General features: G+C 34.9%; 1 protein-coding gene across 6 annotated transcripts in view; it reads right to left on the bottom strand.

Annotated features, from left to right (window-relative positions):
* Nucleotides 1-16,207, bottom strand: part of LOC114652243 (WD repeat-containing protein 7) — a 535,548-nt gene that overhangs the window by 285,466 nt on the left and 233,875 nt on the right. For 5 of the 6 annotated variants that reach the window (XM_028802521.2, XM_028802524.2, XM_028802523.2 and 2 more), the window contains one exon: nt 10,259-10,372. In XM_028802521.2, coding sequence (XP_028658354.1) covers nt 10,259-10,372 — 114 coding nt within the window. The remainder of the gene's footprint in view (nt 1-10,258; nt 10,373-16,207) is intronic. The other variant, XM_051928322.1, reaches the window with a different exon arrangement.

Raw genomic sequence — 16,207 nt, 5'->3', positions numbered from 1 at the left:
CCAATTACACCAATGCCAAAGTGATTAACCAGACCTTAATGTTTTATTATATACTAAATTAAATTACTGACACAAGTTTACTACTTATTTAACAATTGCACAACAGTGTCAACAGCTGGTGGGGCCTGTCCTGCCTGTCCTTACTGCAGAAATAGCACTACAAACAACTAATCACATCAAACAAACATTTACCCCATGCTGTATGTGTGTGCTAAATACACAATTTCAAATTGTTTTATCAAAGTTGAGGAAAGCAGATACAGGCAAGTAAATGCTTGACTGGAACAAGTAATTTAAGACAACATGAACCTTTAATTTTTATGAAGAATATGACATGTATAAAATTCTGTATACTTCTACCTTGACATCGCACTGGTATGGGCTAATTTTAAACTCATTTCATTGTAACACTTTGTTCACCAACTATTCAGGCTCACATTGGTAGATCTTTTCAATACTTCACTTGTAAATTTACAGTGCCCTCCTATTCTTTTGTCCTGATGTGTGGTTTACATTTTAAGGTATAATTGTGATAAAGGCTTCATGGAATGAATTAAAAAAAAGCTAACCTTTACAAGTACCATACATTTACAGTGGCAGTTACAAACTCAAATCAAATGTATGTTTTTATTGTATGCTAGTAACAATAAGAACAGCTCACTACTCAAAACATTTATTTTGGGACATGTTAAGACTTCTGAATGGGAGTCAGCAACTCTAACCGCTGTACCACCCAAGAAGTCGGGATAACAAGCCACACTAACCCGATTTATTTTTCTTCGGTTATAGTCTTGGAAAAAAAGTGCATTTGTTCTGTTATACTTGTATCTTTTGTGAAAGTGCTTATTTGATATTTGGACTTCAGTCTTCACACATTATACACTTCATGTCTACATTTTGTTGTTAGTTCTAAAACATGGAAAAAGTTTGTCTTTTAGGTATGTGTTCAACATTTCTGTCATCCTACACTTTCATAGATCTTTGTAGACACGGAACACAGGTGAAATGCGTGTGTTCCAAATAACGATATTTTTTTTTTAGCCTAAGTACCTGACTCCCTGATAAACAAGGCTTCAGTTGGGAGAGGTTTTTACAGTTTCTCCGGCGGTCTGGGGGATGGTATAGCAGGCTGCTTGGGATTATTGAAACATTTACAACACAAGACGCTGAATGGAGAGGTGCGAGTGGATTTAAGGTGGGCCAGATTTACGAGTCTTCTCATAAGCTTTGGTAATTCTAGTGTTAACTAATTTTCTTTTTTATCTTAAACTTACTTGCTTTGACCTATTACTCAGATGATTTTCCTTTTTGTATCAAGATACAAAATTCACTGATTTTGCTGTTACTTTTTTCAAATACAGTGGCACCTCGGTTCACGAACGTCTCGGTACACATACAACTCGGTTTACAACCAAAAATTTCGCCAAACTTTTGCCTCGTTTCACGACCACACACTCGGTATACGAACAAGCCAGGTTCCCTTTCGGTTTGTACATGTTCAGTCTTTCCCTGTGCATTTCCTGTGCAGTGAGCAAGAGAGAGAGCGAGAGAGCACAGCACACACACACAGGAGCATGTGCGAGAGAGGCGCACGCGCACACACACAGGAGCACTCTAGAGAGACACACACACAGGCGCTCCAGGCTCGCAAAAGAAAGACGCACACACACACACACAGGCGCGGAAGAGAGAGGCACGCACACACACAGGAGCGCGCCAGAGAGACACACACACAGGCACTCCAGGCTTGCAAAAGAGAGACGCACACACACAGACGCGAGAGAGAGAGAGAGCGAGCGAGGGACGCATAAGGTAGAGAAGGCTTGTTTTTTGTTTTCAGTTCTATTTACAGTGATCGGTTCGTAGCCTGCATTGTTGCAATGTTACTTTTCTTGGTGGTTTATTAAATCACGGATTTTTCAAATGTTCATTTTTTCCCGTGCTTAAAACTCATTAAAAAAAGTGTTTTTAGCGAGCGGTTCCTAGAACTATAGCACGAACTATTGCAGTGTTACTTTTCTCTGTTGTTCAAGGTTTTCTCAGTGTTATTCAATGTTTTTACATTTAGTTTACCATTACGCTGTGCATTCTATGGTATTATTAACTATATTTGTGCTTAAAAACTAACAAATATATATATATATATATATATATATATATATATATACATACAGTTCGTACGGTCTGGAATGGATTAATTGTATTTACATACAATCCTATAGGAGAAATTGCTTCGGTTCACGACCAACTCGGTTTATGACCAGAGTTTTGGAACGAATTATGGTCGTGAACCGAGGTTCCACTGTAATGCTGCATTTTCACAACTGTTTAAGGAGTGCAACAACAACACAAGAAGAGACATATCTATATATAAATAAAATCCAACGTCTGTCTGCATGTCTGTCCGCTTTTCACGAGAGAACTACTTAATGGATTTAGATCAGGTATTTTTCTATAATTTGCTTGAACATTCCAGTTTATTTTGCAACATCTCTCATTGCGCTAAGTATCATAGTTCGCTTACAGTACAGATTTATTTGCACAAATCCAAGAGAGCGGCTGTGGGCTGAGGCCCTCCTCACTCACACGCCAGCCTCAGTTTGAGTCGCTCTATCTCTTGCCACGTGCTGAAGCATACCTTGACTCTGCTTAGCTAGCGATACCTGATTGTTCAGCAGACATTATCATCTACAGATTGTTAAGGAGTAACGTTTCACATTTTCTGAGAGAGAGATCAGAGCTACGTGTGTTTAAGAGGGTAGCTGCTGATTGCCAGAGATATCACGGCCATGTGTTTTTCTCCCCACACGGGGGAAGCTGTCCCGTCAAAGCTGAACACGATCAGATACAGAGCCAATGTTTGCCATTGGAGCATACCTACCTTCCACTTGCCCAGAATTACATTTTTTTTTAATTGATTTTTAAAGTTTATCCTTTTTCACTACCACATGGGCGGAACTGTGGGGGACAGCTAGTCATCAATAAGAGATGTCTCATATCCAAAAAAAAATTGGTTTAAATTTAAAAGTGTATATATAAGCAGAAATGTGAAAAATAACAACTAAAATGTTAGTTGCTGTTCATCTTTATTCCTGAAATCAGGGCTCAAATATACAGAAAACAGAAAATGTTGACATCTCTGTCTACTCTTTTGAAGGGCATCCTAAATGTGTTCACTTCCTTTTCCTATCAGGTTAGTATGTGGTTAATGTATTATTTTGTGCCAAGTATAACTTCTTTTTTTGGCATTAGAAAAGTTAACTTTGCATTATGGGAAGCTATGCAAAGAGTATGTAAAAACCAATGTACTGAAATTAAGACTGGGTCTATTCTTGGTACCCCAAAAGTCAATTTCAAAAGAACTTTGGAACAAGTAAAACTGAAGACTGGTTGGCTTGCTGCTTTATTGAAAGTCTAACCTGTAACTGTACTGTAAAAGTCTAGAATGCTATGACATAAAACACTGGTGCTGTTCATTCCATCAGCAAGAACAGAAGCAAGAAATGGGTAAAGGAACATGTTAACTTCTGTCTGAGACAATCAAAACTCTGTCTCTAAAGTAACGCACAAAACCATTTTCAGTTACAGTAACATAAGTAACAAGTGAGCACCACCAATACTTAAATTGTTCCCCTTTTATAAACTGAAAAAGGGTTAATATTGAATTATGTTTGAACCACAGCCAAGGTCATACAGTATGTCAGTGTAAGACATAAATTGACTTATATTATTTTGTTAATGACATGCGGAATTTTATTGGGCTTAATTTTTGTTAATGACAAGCAGAATTTTATTGGGCTTTACTTTTAAATTGGTATAATTATGAACTGTGCTGTAAGCTACTGTCCTGTATCTTTTTGCTGAATTTTGCTGAGGGTCTGATGCACTTGTAAGGAAGGTGATCACCTCTGATCACATCACAGATTTGTCAAGATATGAGTTCTGTAGAATTCTAGATACTGGCATTATAGATAGTGGGGTTCTTGTTCCAGGTGCTCACAGTGTCGGCATGGGTTTCTTCTGGGTGCTGAAGACAAGCAGCCAAAAAAGACAAGCAGCCTAGTAGGACTGGTGATACTAAATTCATCCCTGATAGTCCTTCCATGAGAACCCTGATTACAATGAGGACTGATTGATGTCATTTATGTTGGGTAGAATGCCTAGAGGGGGCTGGGCAGTCTCATGGCCTGGACCCCCTGCAGATTTTATTTTTTCTCCAGCCGTCTGGAGTTTTTTGTTTTTTTTGTCCTCCCTGGACATCAGACCTTATTTTTATTCTATGTTAATTAGTGTTCTCTTATTTTAATTCTTATTTTGTCTTTTTTTCTATTTCTTCATCATGTAAAGCACTTTGAGCTACATTGTTTGTATGAAAATGTGCTATATAAATAAATGTTGTTGTTGTTGTGTGTTTGTGTGTGTGTATGTGTATGTCAGTGTTCTCCCTGAGATGGGCTGGTGCCCTTTCCATGGATTGCTCTGGTCTCAAGCACAGTGTTTGCTAGGATATTCTCTTGCTGCCCTCCAACCGTGCCCTACATAAGTGGGTTAAGAACATAGATGTAAAACTATGCTATTTCCTGTTTTTAGGACGGTCTGTTGGACAAAATGCTTCATATAGAGGTTGGATGTTTCTCCTCCAAAGCTGACACATTAATTAAATTAGTAATTACTTACTTTTTCAATTAAAAAAATGAAAGAGAAACTATATTCCATTTCCCCCATATTGTGGGAACAGGTATATTGAAATTTGCAAAACACTTCTAATCCTGAATTGTATGAACATGTTTGACATACCAAGGACTTTAGAATAAACACTGTATGGGGCTCTATTTGTACAGCATGAAACAGTGCTACATAGTAAAAGTAAATAGTATTTTAATGCAAATTTTACGATATTTCCAGGATGTTGGAATAAGAAATATAATGCAGGGTTTTGTTTTTTTGGTTTGTTGAATTCCTCCTATTGGTCACAATGCATAAACTCTGAAATGTCTTTGATAATTTTTCCCAGAATATTCACAATCAAAATCAGTGCATCTTCTTTTCTGCAGAATAGTGAACCAGGGATAAGAGTAAATTTAGTTTGTTTTGATGATGAAAGGAAAAATAATTCTGATGTTCAGTTTTCTTTTTCTTATGTTAGATCAATGAAGAATATTTTTGTTTTGTCTTGTAATAAACATAATGAGCAGACCTGAAACTTATAATTTGACAAGTCCTACCTTAGAGGAAACTAGTGGCAAAGCAACAAGTGCATCTGGACCCATGAAAACTGGCCTAGCCAGGTGGGTCTGGGCTGCCTTAAACTGGCCTAGTCAATTGAACAAGATTACTCTGCTTATTCCTTTGTACTTATTAGGTGACCTGTGTTTTCGTCAGGGAATTCTGAAAGCACACAGGCTATATATTCTAAAAATTCCATTAAAATCATTTTATTTAGTTTAACTTTTTTAAACAACAACAACAACATTTATTTACATAGCACATTTTCATACAAAAAGTAGCTCAAAGTGCTTTACATAATGAAAAAAATAAAAATAAAAAACAAAGTAAGAAATTAAAATAAGACAACATTAATTAACATAGAATAAGAGTAAGGTCTGATGGCCAGGGAGGACAGAAAAAAAAAAAAAAAAAACTCCAGACGGCTGGAGAAAAAAATAAAATCTGCAGGGGTTCTAGGCCACGAGACCACCCAGTCCCCTCTGGGCATTCTACCTAACATAAATGAAAAAGTCCTCTTTGTATTTAGGGCCGCCCACTCTATAACATTGTTCACAGATAATTTGGAGGTAGTTTTTAACTAAATTAAAATCTTGTGAAGCAACTCAGTTAGCAAATATTTTAATAAGAAACCTCAAATTGCACAAGAAAGCTCTATCAGCTGTCAAGCACATGGTGGTGTATAAAAATGAGTCTCCACAAACTCAGACACATTTTGCAGAATTTTCAGGTGTCAAAGAATTTATCATGCATTGGCTGATATGAAAACCATTCAATTTAGGTTAATAAAATTCTAAACAATTAGAAAATTTGGAACCCACACCATCACACATTTACCCTGTATACAAAGTATATATAGTTTGAATACAGTATAGCAAGATAGCAGACAGAAAAATTTTTTTACTGTTAACTTTCTAATAATTTTACATACTTGAATAATAATACAAAGTAAAGAATTAAACATAAAGCTTTGATTTAGTTCACTGCCAACATGTAACTTTCATGCTTATTCTAGCCTAACATATCTATTATCATTGCGAGATACTAAACTTCTAATTACAAGAAATCAGGGAACATTTATTGAGTTTATAATAAAGGAGGACAAAGGAGGCTTTCCTGGTAGAAAGGCAGTATATGGCATGTCAAGTATAGAAAATTGCTGAGTTCTGAAGAGAAGATTCAAGGGATCAAGTTAATAATTCAGGTAAAAAATGCATAACATTTTCATATCTATATCACCGGGCAGAGATTACATTAGACTCTCTGAACAGAGTGAGATTTCACTCACCCCAGTGTAAAGAATCTTTGGGCTAGCTTAGGTTGGAGCTACTGAATCAAAGCAGAGGTCATTATTTTTTTCCCTGTTCTTCCTCCATCTCCTCTTACTGAAGAGAGAAATTTGACTTGGTACTGTTGTGGAAAAGCTTACTGAAAAACCATGTTAGCCTTGCTGGGTTTCTCATTCCCCGTTTTCAAACACAGGCCCAAGAGACAATAAAAATCATTAAACACTTTGATTTGTTATACTACCTATGAATCAAAGGAAATTAAAGCAAAATTACCAACATGGGAGCAGAGTAGTTGGTTCTCTGATGCTACTGTAGAGGTCAATAGCTTGTTTGCTCTGAATTTCCACAAATTTAACTGACAAAACATAGGGAAATCTGTGGGATACTTGTAAATGTTTACTACACTGTATTCTATTTGTATCCATTACCAGATGGAGCTCCTGCAGATGTGAATATAGTGAAAACAATTGCCCAGATCTGTTCAAAGGGAACTTCTCAGCTGGTACAAAATCATTGCCAATGCATTCATTTTAATGCAGAGCATATACTTTCAAGGCATGCTTTTATTAAACAGGATCTGCAAAATATATTGTTTTCAGATTGCTGTTACTTAAACTTTCTGCACAAAATTCAGGATATTTCATAAAAGGCCTAGTTAATAATAAACCTATAAATCAAATTTTGCCTAAGACAACAGAACCAAGTAAAATAAAATATATTATATATATTTATGTTTACATATAGGTTAAAAGGACGGTGCCAGCCTCCAAGATCAGAAAATGATCAAGGTAGACACATATCAGAAAACTAAAAATATCAAATAACTTAAAAATACACAGTGCAGGGTGAAAGCTGGTGGAATATTAAAATTCTTAAAGAGTGAAGAAATGTGAGTTATCCACAAGACAAAGTCTGCTGTGCATAATCAATATGTGATCCAGTGTAAATGTTGTGGAGTCAATAAAGAAACAGCTCTCACACTTTGACTTAAATTTATACAAAGGAAAAAGGCTATACAGACACCCAGGTGCAAATTTCTACACTTTCTGTCCTGACAGAAAATATCCTTACGGCACAAAAATCAGGCATAGTTTTCTGATAAAGTCCCCCTTGGAACACTCCATCAGAGTTGAATCATTCATTCTTGAAACTGTAAGATAATCTATAACTCCTAAAAATAAACAATTTACTCTGTATTGCCTATCAATCCAAGGGTTGAGAGGAACAATTTCTAGACAGAGTGCCAGTCCATCACAGGGTGAACAAACACACACACACAGAACAAGGGCCAATTTGGCATTGCCAATCCACCTAACCTTCATGTTTGAACTGAAGAAGAAAACTGAAGCAACTAGGGCTGGGGGGGACCCACATGGATTTCCAGAAGGAGGAAATGTTCCTTGAAACGTATCTTTATTTCTGTATATTTACCTGACATTTTTATTCAAGACAACACAAATGAGTGGAAAACAGATTTTTTTTTTTTTTTTTTTTTTTTTACAGACAGGTTAGGTGAACATGCTCAGGGTCACAGAGTGAGTCGGAGGTGTAAACTGAACCAGCAAACCTAGAGTTTAAAGTCCAGAACTTTAGCCACTATTCTACACTGTATGAACTCAACCAAAACTGCTTAGAGGAGTGAATACAAACAAATAGAAAAAGGAAAAAAGAACACAGACTACAAAACCCAAGTTGAAACTGCAGAAACAGGTGGCTTAATTACTAATATATTTATATAGGTCAGACAGTATATTTCAGGTTTTTACTTTTTGTTTTTATGCTGCAGCTTTAGAATTTTTAAGAAAGCCAGATTTCGCTGGGGTTATTATGATCATTTTAAATATACCACTACCTGAAAAATGAGAAAGGTTTCAATACTTTTGCGATATAAAATGTTTTTATTATGTATTTACGCAAGGTTTTCCCTTAAACAAATTTAGTTGCTTAAAAAGCTTAACAAACAGTTATAAAATATAACCAGCCATGTCAAATAGCTTGACAGTATAAAATGGGTGGAGAACTGAACCTGTAAATCCAATGCATTACGGTTCATCTACTTAGTATCTCTATGTCATGAAAATAAGTATGTGAGACAGCAAACCAATAGTCACATTTTGTTTAACACGCGAAAGAGGAAAGTATAAAATAATATTTGGTATTCTGTACTGTCCACTCAATATACAGTAAAGGCTCTCAAGGAAATATTACGATAAACTAAATGCACTGCCACCTTATGATTACATCTATTTTTCACACTTCAAACATAGTAGAACTCACAAGTTGAGCACACCTGTGTTTTGCAGTGACTGTCATAAAAATTTACATTGCAATATGGTTTTACACAATGAACAGTAATCTCCTCATAAGTTAAACATGTTTCTTTATTCTAAGCAGCAGCACAATATGTGTAATGATGGCTTTTGAATATCTTGGGAGATCATTAGGCTTCCTAGCCTGAGGTTTCCCACAGGGGGCTGGATAGTTTCAATCCAACCCTTTCAACTAATAAGAAGAGTTTGTCAGGGAAAAGCCAGCTGAGCTAAAATAATGGATTATGAAAAAGTAACTGAAGATGGTGGTTGTGTTCCAAAGGAAACATGAAAGTGTCATTTCTTTATGGCATAACTTTTAGAGCTAGTAATGTAGAGTGCCTGCTTTAAATACATACAGTTAACTGAAACAACATGAAATTGACAGTTTTTTCTTGATTGAGTAAATGTATAATGCACAGGTTATATTACAACGACCATCTTGTTGTTTTTGATTTTTTCTTTTTGATATCTTGTACTTACTCAACTAGCATTACCTCTTCTTGAAGGCTGCAATATCCACCCAGTGCCTCAAACAATGGATTAGAGCCTAGGCCTATATAGTAGACACTAACTCTGGACTGGATGGACATAAATATAACTCAATAATCATATTAAACGCATGGACCAAAGGATGGATACTAAAGTTTTACATTCTCGCCAGGGAAGTAAATTAGTATACAAGCCCTGCTACACCATCAAGCAAACCCATAAGTGAAATATTTCATTTTAAATTGTATAGTACACCAAATTTAGAATTTTAACATTTTACTCCCGATAAACAGAAAGAGCAGTAATGCAGCAATAAATTGAAATTCTAATTATGATTAATCATATAATAGTAAATAACAAGTCAGCAAAAACAGACAGATCATGCTTAAAAAGATATATAGTATATGTAGAAAAGAAGAAATAATCTGGTGTATCCACTTCATATTTAATAATATGTGACATTTATGTGACTTAAAAATGATGTCTCAGCAGAAGAAATAGTTATTGTGGAATAGAAATTCATCCCTCAATACTTACTGTAAAAAGTAATATAGGAAACCTAATAATATTTATAATTGATTCCGTATACCACTACAATTTGGAAATAAATATATCCAGTAGACCACTAACTGTGACACTAAGATACTAAGGCATTATTTGCTTTAAATTATTGAATAATTCACTGAAGCAAACATAAGAAAAAATAATTCTTTTTTTTTTACATTTCATAAATCTGCAGGTAAACGATATTATAACAGGCACCAACATTGTATTTAGATATAGTAAACAGCATTTCTGAAGGGAAAAAAATTAAATGAAAATTACTAGAATTTTAATTTATGAGACACAATATCTTTGGATGATTTTAATTCACCTCTTTTACATTTATGTCCTTTTTATGCTTTAAGATCATATTTAACTAATATTATAATATGACCTTACCTGCTGTGATGTCGTCATCTGTCAGGTCCCCATCTTCCTCAGTTGCTTTTACATCAGGGCCCAGAGAATCTCCACCTACAGGAACAACTGGGGCAACCTCAGTTGTTGCCCCTGCTGAAATTGAAAAAGATAGTAACTTTATGTTCACCAAGTACAAGCATTTTTCAAGTTTTCATTTAAAATGGTACAGGACACATACTGTTAAAATATTATACCAGCAAGCCTAGCAAATATGAAATTCAAAATAGTAAAGAAGAGTAATTTGGGTGACAGCACTGTTATATTGTTGCAGCTTTGACTGATATACTGAGCCTTTCCAAAAAAAAGTGACAGATGAAATACAATTAAAGATGAACACTAATAAAATATTTTACAAAGAGGCAAATGTTTCTACAATAAGGAAACTGTAACACTAAATTAGCCAGATGAATTCAGCATAATTTCTGAAAAATGTTATGTTTTTGAAGTTGAATTAATGACTGTGAATCAAAGCAGACATTAAGAGGTAAACTTCACAACATTTCAAAGAAGGAATTTAAATAAAGATAGTTAATTTAAAAATTCTCCAGTTTAATTCTTTCTCCTTTCGTTAGAAATTATTAGCATACTGTGCACACACACAATCTAATAGGATGCTTATTGTCTCTACTGTACAGAGTTCATTACACGAAGTTCATGGGCTATGAAATTGAAAATAGTAGAATACAAAAAGAATTAAGGTTAGTCATTTGCCAGGTAGAAAGCTGCCAAGAAATGACAGACAACTTTGCCTTGACCTGGTTAACCTCTGACAGTGATAAAGACATCATCTTAAGGCTTCCTTTACTCTGCAAAAGATCCTGTCTATTGGAGATTGCCCCTTTTTTCTTTGTTTATTATGGATCCTAATTTCATCCAAGAGCTGACCTGTGCCAGAATTTCACTGCTCAAAGATTCTGATTCTCTTCAGTGGTGGGTTCAATTAATCAAATCTCTCAAGGGTGACAGTTCAGCAGATTCAAGAATTACACTTGCGTATGACTCCACCCAGTTCATAAAAACTGATCACCTGTACCTGCTCCCATCCATCCAGCTAACTATGCTGATATGTAGCTAAAAAGCTGAAGGTCTAACAGTCTTAATGAGTAAAAAAAAAAAAAAAAAAAAAAGCAATCTTTCTTTCATGAAGTATATTAAATAAAACTGAAAAATCCTCCAATACTATAAATAAAACATTAGAACACCTGGGTGACTGAATATCTGTTAGTAAATTAAAAATATATGACAGTGACAAAGGCACCTAAACTACTAATTAATAAGAGGTCCACATGAAAGAACTACAATCAATAAGACACAAAGTACTTTCATTTTACTAAATAATATTACACACTTAAATTTTTTGTTTAGATTTTTGTTTTACTCTTGTTATAATATTTTAACTTTGTTTTGGTGATGTACAGTAACTGTTTCCATGCTGCTGCCTATTTTGTTCATCATCACTACTAGTTTATTCTTTCATTTGGCTGTGGCCAAATTATTGTTGGAGATGGCGTTCCTTGCTAGTGGGTGACTGCTGGTGTAGAATGCTACTTAAAACAAATGAAATGGTGTGTATAGGAAGGGTAAAGGATTATAGGTATTTAGACATCTTTAACAATTTTGGTTTATTTTGATCTCCTGGTACTTTTGTTTTTTTTACCAAGTTACCTCTCTCATTTCCCATTTTAATGTAATGTAAAGTAATTTGAAGTACACACAATAGGCATGTCTAATTAACAATGAGACAAAAAAAAGGGGGGAGCAGACCAACTCATCCGATACTTACTGCAATGTTCAGCAATATTACAATCATTTGTAAAAAATAGAATATAAAAATGTTTTTTTCTTAGGTAGAGTTGTTGTTCCCATGGTACTTTGTGTCTGGCCTGTATTTTAAAGTTGAAGTCATCTTTCTCACATTGCCTGAATGCCATAAGTAAGCTACCTAGGTAATGAGCATGTTAACATACTATAAGAGTAGAACTGTTGTTAGCCGGGATACTTTACAATCAAAAGAATCTGATCGGTCAAATAGAATATAATCTCTTTGGAATATGATATAAGTGATTATTGATGAAATATAGTTTAAGAACACCCTGTACCTACTGTAGAAAAATGTTGGGTTTATCAACATGCTAAATGAAATTCTTAAATACGATAATTAACCACATCTAAACTATAGAATAAATTTCTGCAGACTTTTTGGAATACTGTACATCAGAACACCTTTGGCTAATTGCAAGACTGTACCAGGCCATACTGCAGATCTTTTCAACTTTTATGCAATATAACCAAAACTCTGATGCATTTATTGCTAAGAGGACAGCATGGCAGTTCTTTGTAAAGTGCTGATGTAACACGGAGCCAGGATTGCAGGGCTGGCTGCTGTCTGTATCAAGTCTACATGGGTTTTCCTCAAACATGTTAAGTATCTGCCATTTAAGTGTGAGTTGGCATGTGTAAGAAGTCCCTATGACAGACTGTTCGTTTCTGCCAAGTGTGTGATACTGTCAGCATTGGAAGACGCAGTCAGCTGGTCTTCTGAGGGAGAAACACAGAAAGGATCAGAGCACAATGCCAACCCCTGGCTCGTCAGATAATCACAGCACGTGCTGCTTCTCAAAAACTTAAATGCAATATCCAATAAAATTCATTATTTTAAAGCACGCTTCCATTCACAAGCCCAACACGCAAGGCTACAATTTCAGTTAAATTAAAACAAAAAAGGACAAGTCAGACATGTCACAAAAACATGAAAAGTATGGTGATTATATTTTGAAATGCTCTTGTCTATCTATCAAGTATATACAGTGTGAACATCTTCATTTTTCTTTTTTTAGAGAGTTTTATTCTTAAATGAAGCTTACAAATGGGGAGCAATTACACACTAATGTGGAGGACCATTTTGTTAAACATATAGTTTCAAAACAACACAAATTGGTGAGTATCATGGTTATGCAAATCTTGAATAAGAGTTCTGAGGTGTCACTCATGCAGGTCATAGTGGTAAAGGTAGGCTAATCTGACAAGGTTCTTGGCCCACAGTAATGAGGACTCAATAAATTAAAAACAGAAGGTGTGCAAGTGATGACATGTAAGCATAACGTAACATATTTAAAACCATTTCATCCAATTCAGGGCAATAAAGCTGCATGGTTTCAGACTCTTTTCAAACATAACCCAGCAAAAGGCAGTAGGCAATCCTGGATGGGGTACTAGTCCATCGCAGGACCCACTCATGCAAATATCCACAAGGGGCCAGTTGACAGTTGTCCATTAACAACTTGAAGTTGTCTCTTTATGTTTCAGTCACTGTCGTGTTGTTTTAAAGCTCAATAAAATTTTAAAGAAAAAAAAAATGTTGACTAACATAACATAATATTATTTGGTATGTGGGAGAAAAAAAATCAGGTACCAAGAGAAAAATTTCAGATGCAGCAAGAAAGAGAAAATGTAATCTCCACAAAGACAAAGACCAGCTGTGAAATTCAAACCCAAGATACTGGATGAATGAGGCAGCGCTATTAACCACATTGTGTCTTTATACTTAAAGATGTCAATTCTTTTTAACTACAGTGCACCATGAATTAAGGTCTGTGTGGTTTTAAAAATATAGAGAACAAACATTTTTCAAATATTTTTTTTCCCCACAGAGTACAAGGTTCAAACAATTTTATTAAATAAGCATAATGCACATTACTATGAAACATGGCCCTATTCCTGAATGTGCAAAAGCAATGATTCATTACCAACCTTAAAGCAAGAATTAAATTATTCAAACAGTTAAGAAAGACACTCTAGACGTGCTGAGAAAGAGGGAAACAAAGAATATAAGATTGTGCTCTTGTCAAAAAAAAAAAAAAAAATAAGCTGCCTGTTTCCCTGAGTGGCCACATGTGTGCATCCAAGTGCAAGACTAGAAACTAGAAAGGAATGAATGAAGAGAGAAAAGCAGAGCAGTGCCTTTAAATTTGAAGGGAGCACATTTAGAATGCATGCTGGCAGACTGTGTGCTTGTTTTTATTCCCAGGATTTCATTTCCCTTTAATGTTATTCATCTTGCATCCAAAACTGCAGAAATTCGTTATTTTTTTAATTCATGCATCTTGTGGATGGCTTTAAGTTTTAGATGAATGGATGATAAATACAATTCCCTCAGATTACATAAAGTAATAAGAAAACAAGTCTCTTTGTACAGTTTAGCTGGTAGAAAATACATTTTTTATTTATGAATTCATGTACTAGCTTTTATTTTCAAATATGATTTTTTTGCAACAGTAGAACAACAATGGTATTTTTGATTGAGAAGTAGAAATTCATAAAAAATCATTCATTGTTAAATCCTGACACTTTTGTGGCCAGAGGTTACGTCAGAGTTTGCAATGTGTTAAACATATATATGCACATAATAAATGCATAAAACACTGAATTATTGATGTCAAATTTTGATGCTGTGTGCTAATCATGAATATGAGGAGGAATGATCTTGATTACTTACTCCCTCTTTACATTCTGTTTAAATCTTCAAATATATATTCAATATCCACTACTTACTGGACTGGATATTTTTTCTCATAAACTACAAATTGAAGAAATTATGAGTACTACTATCAGATGAATCTAGACTGTTTTTGCATTGCCTTCCAACTGTGTGCACCATGCGAAGGATCACATGCTTCCCAGGAGATGATACTACTCAGAAGCAGAATCTTCATTTTCCAAGTTGGAAATTGGATACTTTAACCGCATTGTTCAAAAAGAAGCCTTTTTTTTTGTCATTTACACTTTTTCTGTTTTTTGTTGATAGTGTAAAGTGAATCTTGTTTTTAACTTTTTTTCTTAAATTAAAATTATATACAAAATGTGTTATGTGTATTGCAAAGGATCAATAAAACTTATAAAACGACAATGTTTATATTTCATTACAGGAATTTCCTGATATATAACAGATACAGTACAACCCTTATTAAGGCAATCTCTCTCATTTGCACATATTTTGGCATTTAACAGAATCCATTATTTTTAATTGGTTTTGACTGTTGCAATTATTTATTTTTCTTTCCCTTAACATTGTCACAGGGAGGAAGAATCTAATGCAGCAGCACAAGATTTAAAGTAGTAACCAACAATAAACAAAAAGTCCATTGCTAGGCAAATTCATAGACATACCCATGCACGGTCTAGTAGTGTCTAGTTTAGAGCAGCAATAAGATTGAGACATGGCAAAACATCATCATACTCTCAGCAAACCTATGAAGACTCAGGAAGAATGTTCCAAATAGCACATAAAGACTTGTTAAAACTAGAATCAAATCTGGGTCCCTAGAGTGGGGAGGCAGCCGTGGTAACTTAAAAACACTACTACAATGCAATTTTACTATAACTTGTTATTTAATGTACATATGATTTATTTCTAATAATGCTCATCAAATTTAAAAACAGATAAAGTGTCACCTTAGTGCTTCTTCTTCCAGGCAGAACAAATGACTCTAAATTGGCCCCATATGAGAGTGTGTGTGTGTGTGTGTATGTGTGTGGCAATGCCCATTTTGCTAGGCTTTTTAATGACACATAAGACCTTTTAAGACAGCAAATTTAACAAGAATGCAGAAATCCAGCTTCACTCCCAACCTGCATTTGTTAAAAAAAAAAAAAGCCTTAACTGCATTTCATAACAGTTCATTTGATAACAAAAGTGAAAATCAAGAGTTGAACTGATATTTCTGCACATTTGAGACACGGAGACCCAAATGGACACCGAAGTTCGAACAAAGAGTTCAAGGAGTGACAAATTTGAAGGACAACATAATGCACCTATGAGGAGGCACTTGTTCTGTAACTTGAAGAGACTTTATTCCAATCACCAGAGGTTACACCTTCCTTTAAAGTAAGCTACATTAACCTCTGAACTTTAGACTGGCACTCTTGTGC

Source organism: Erpetoichthys calabaricus, chromosome 5 (assembly GCF_900747795.2).
Source record: "Erpetoichthys calabaricus chromosome 5, fErpCal1.3, whole genome shotgun sequence".
Taxonomy (NCBI): domain Eukaryota; kingdom Metazoa; phylum Chordata; class Cladistia; order Polypteriformes; family Polypteridae; genus Erpetoichthys; species Erpetoichthys calabaricus.
Note: the sequence above shows the minus strand (reverse complement) of the source record. Positions and strands in the feature narration are given on the sequence as shown.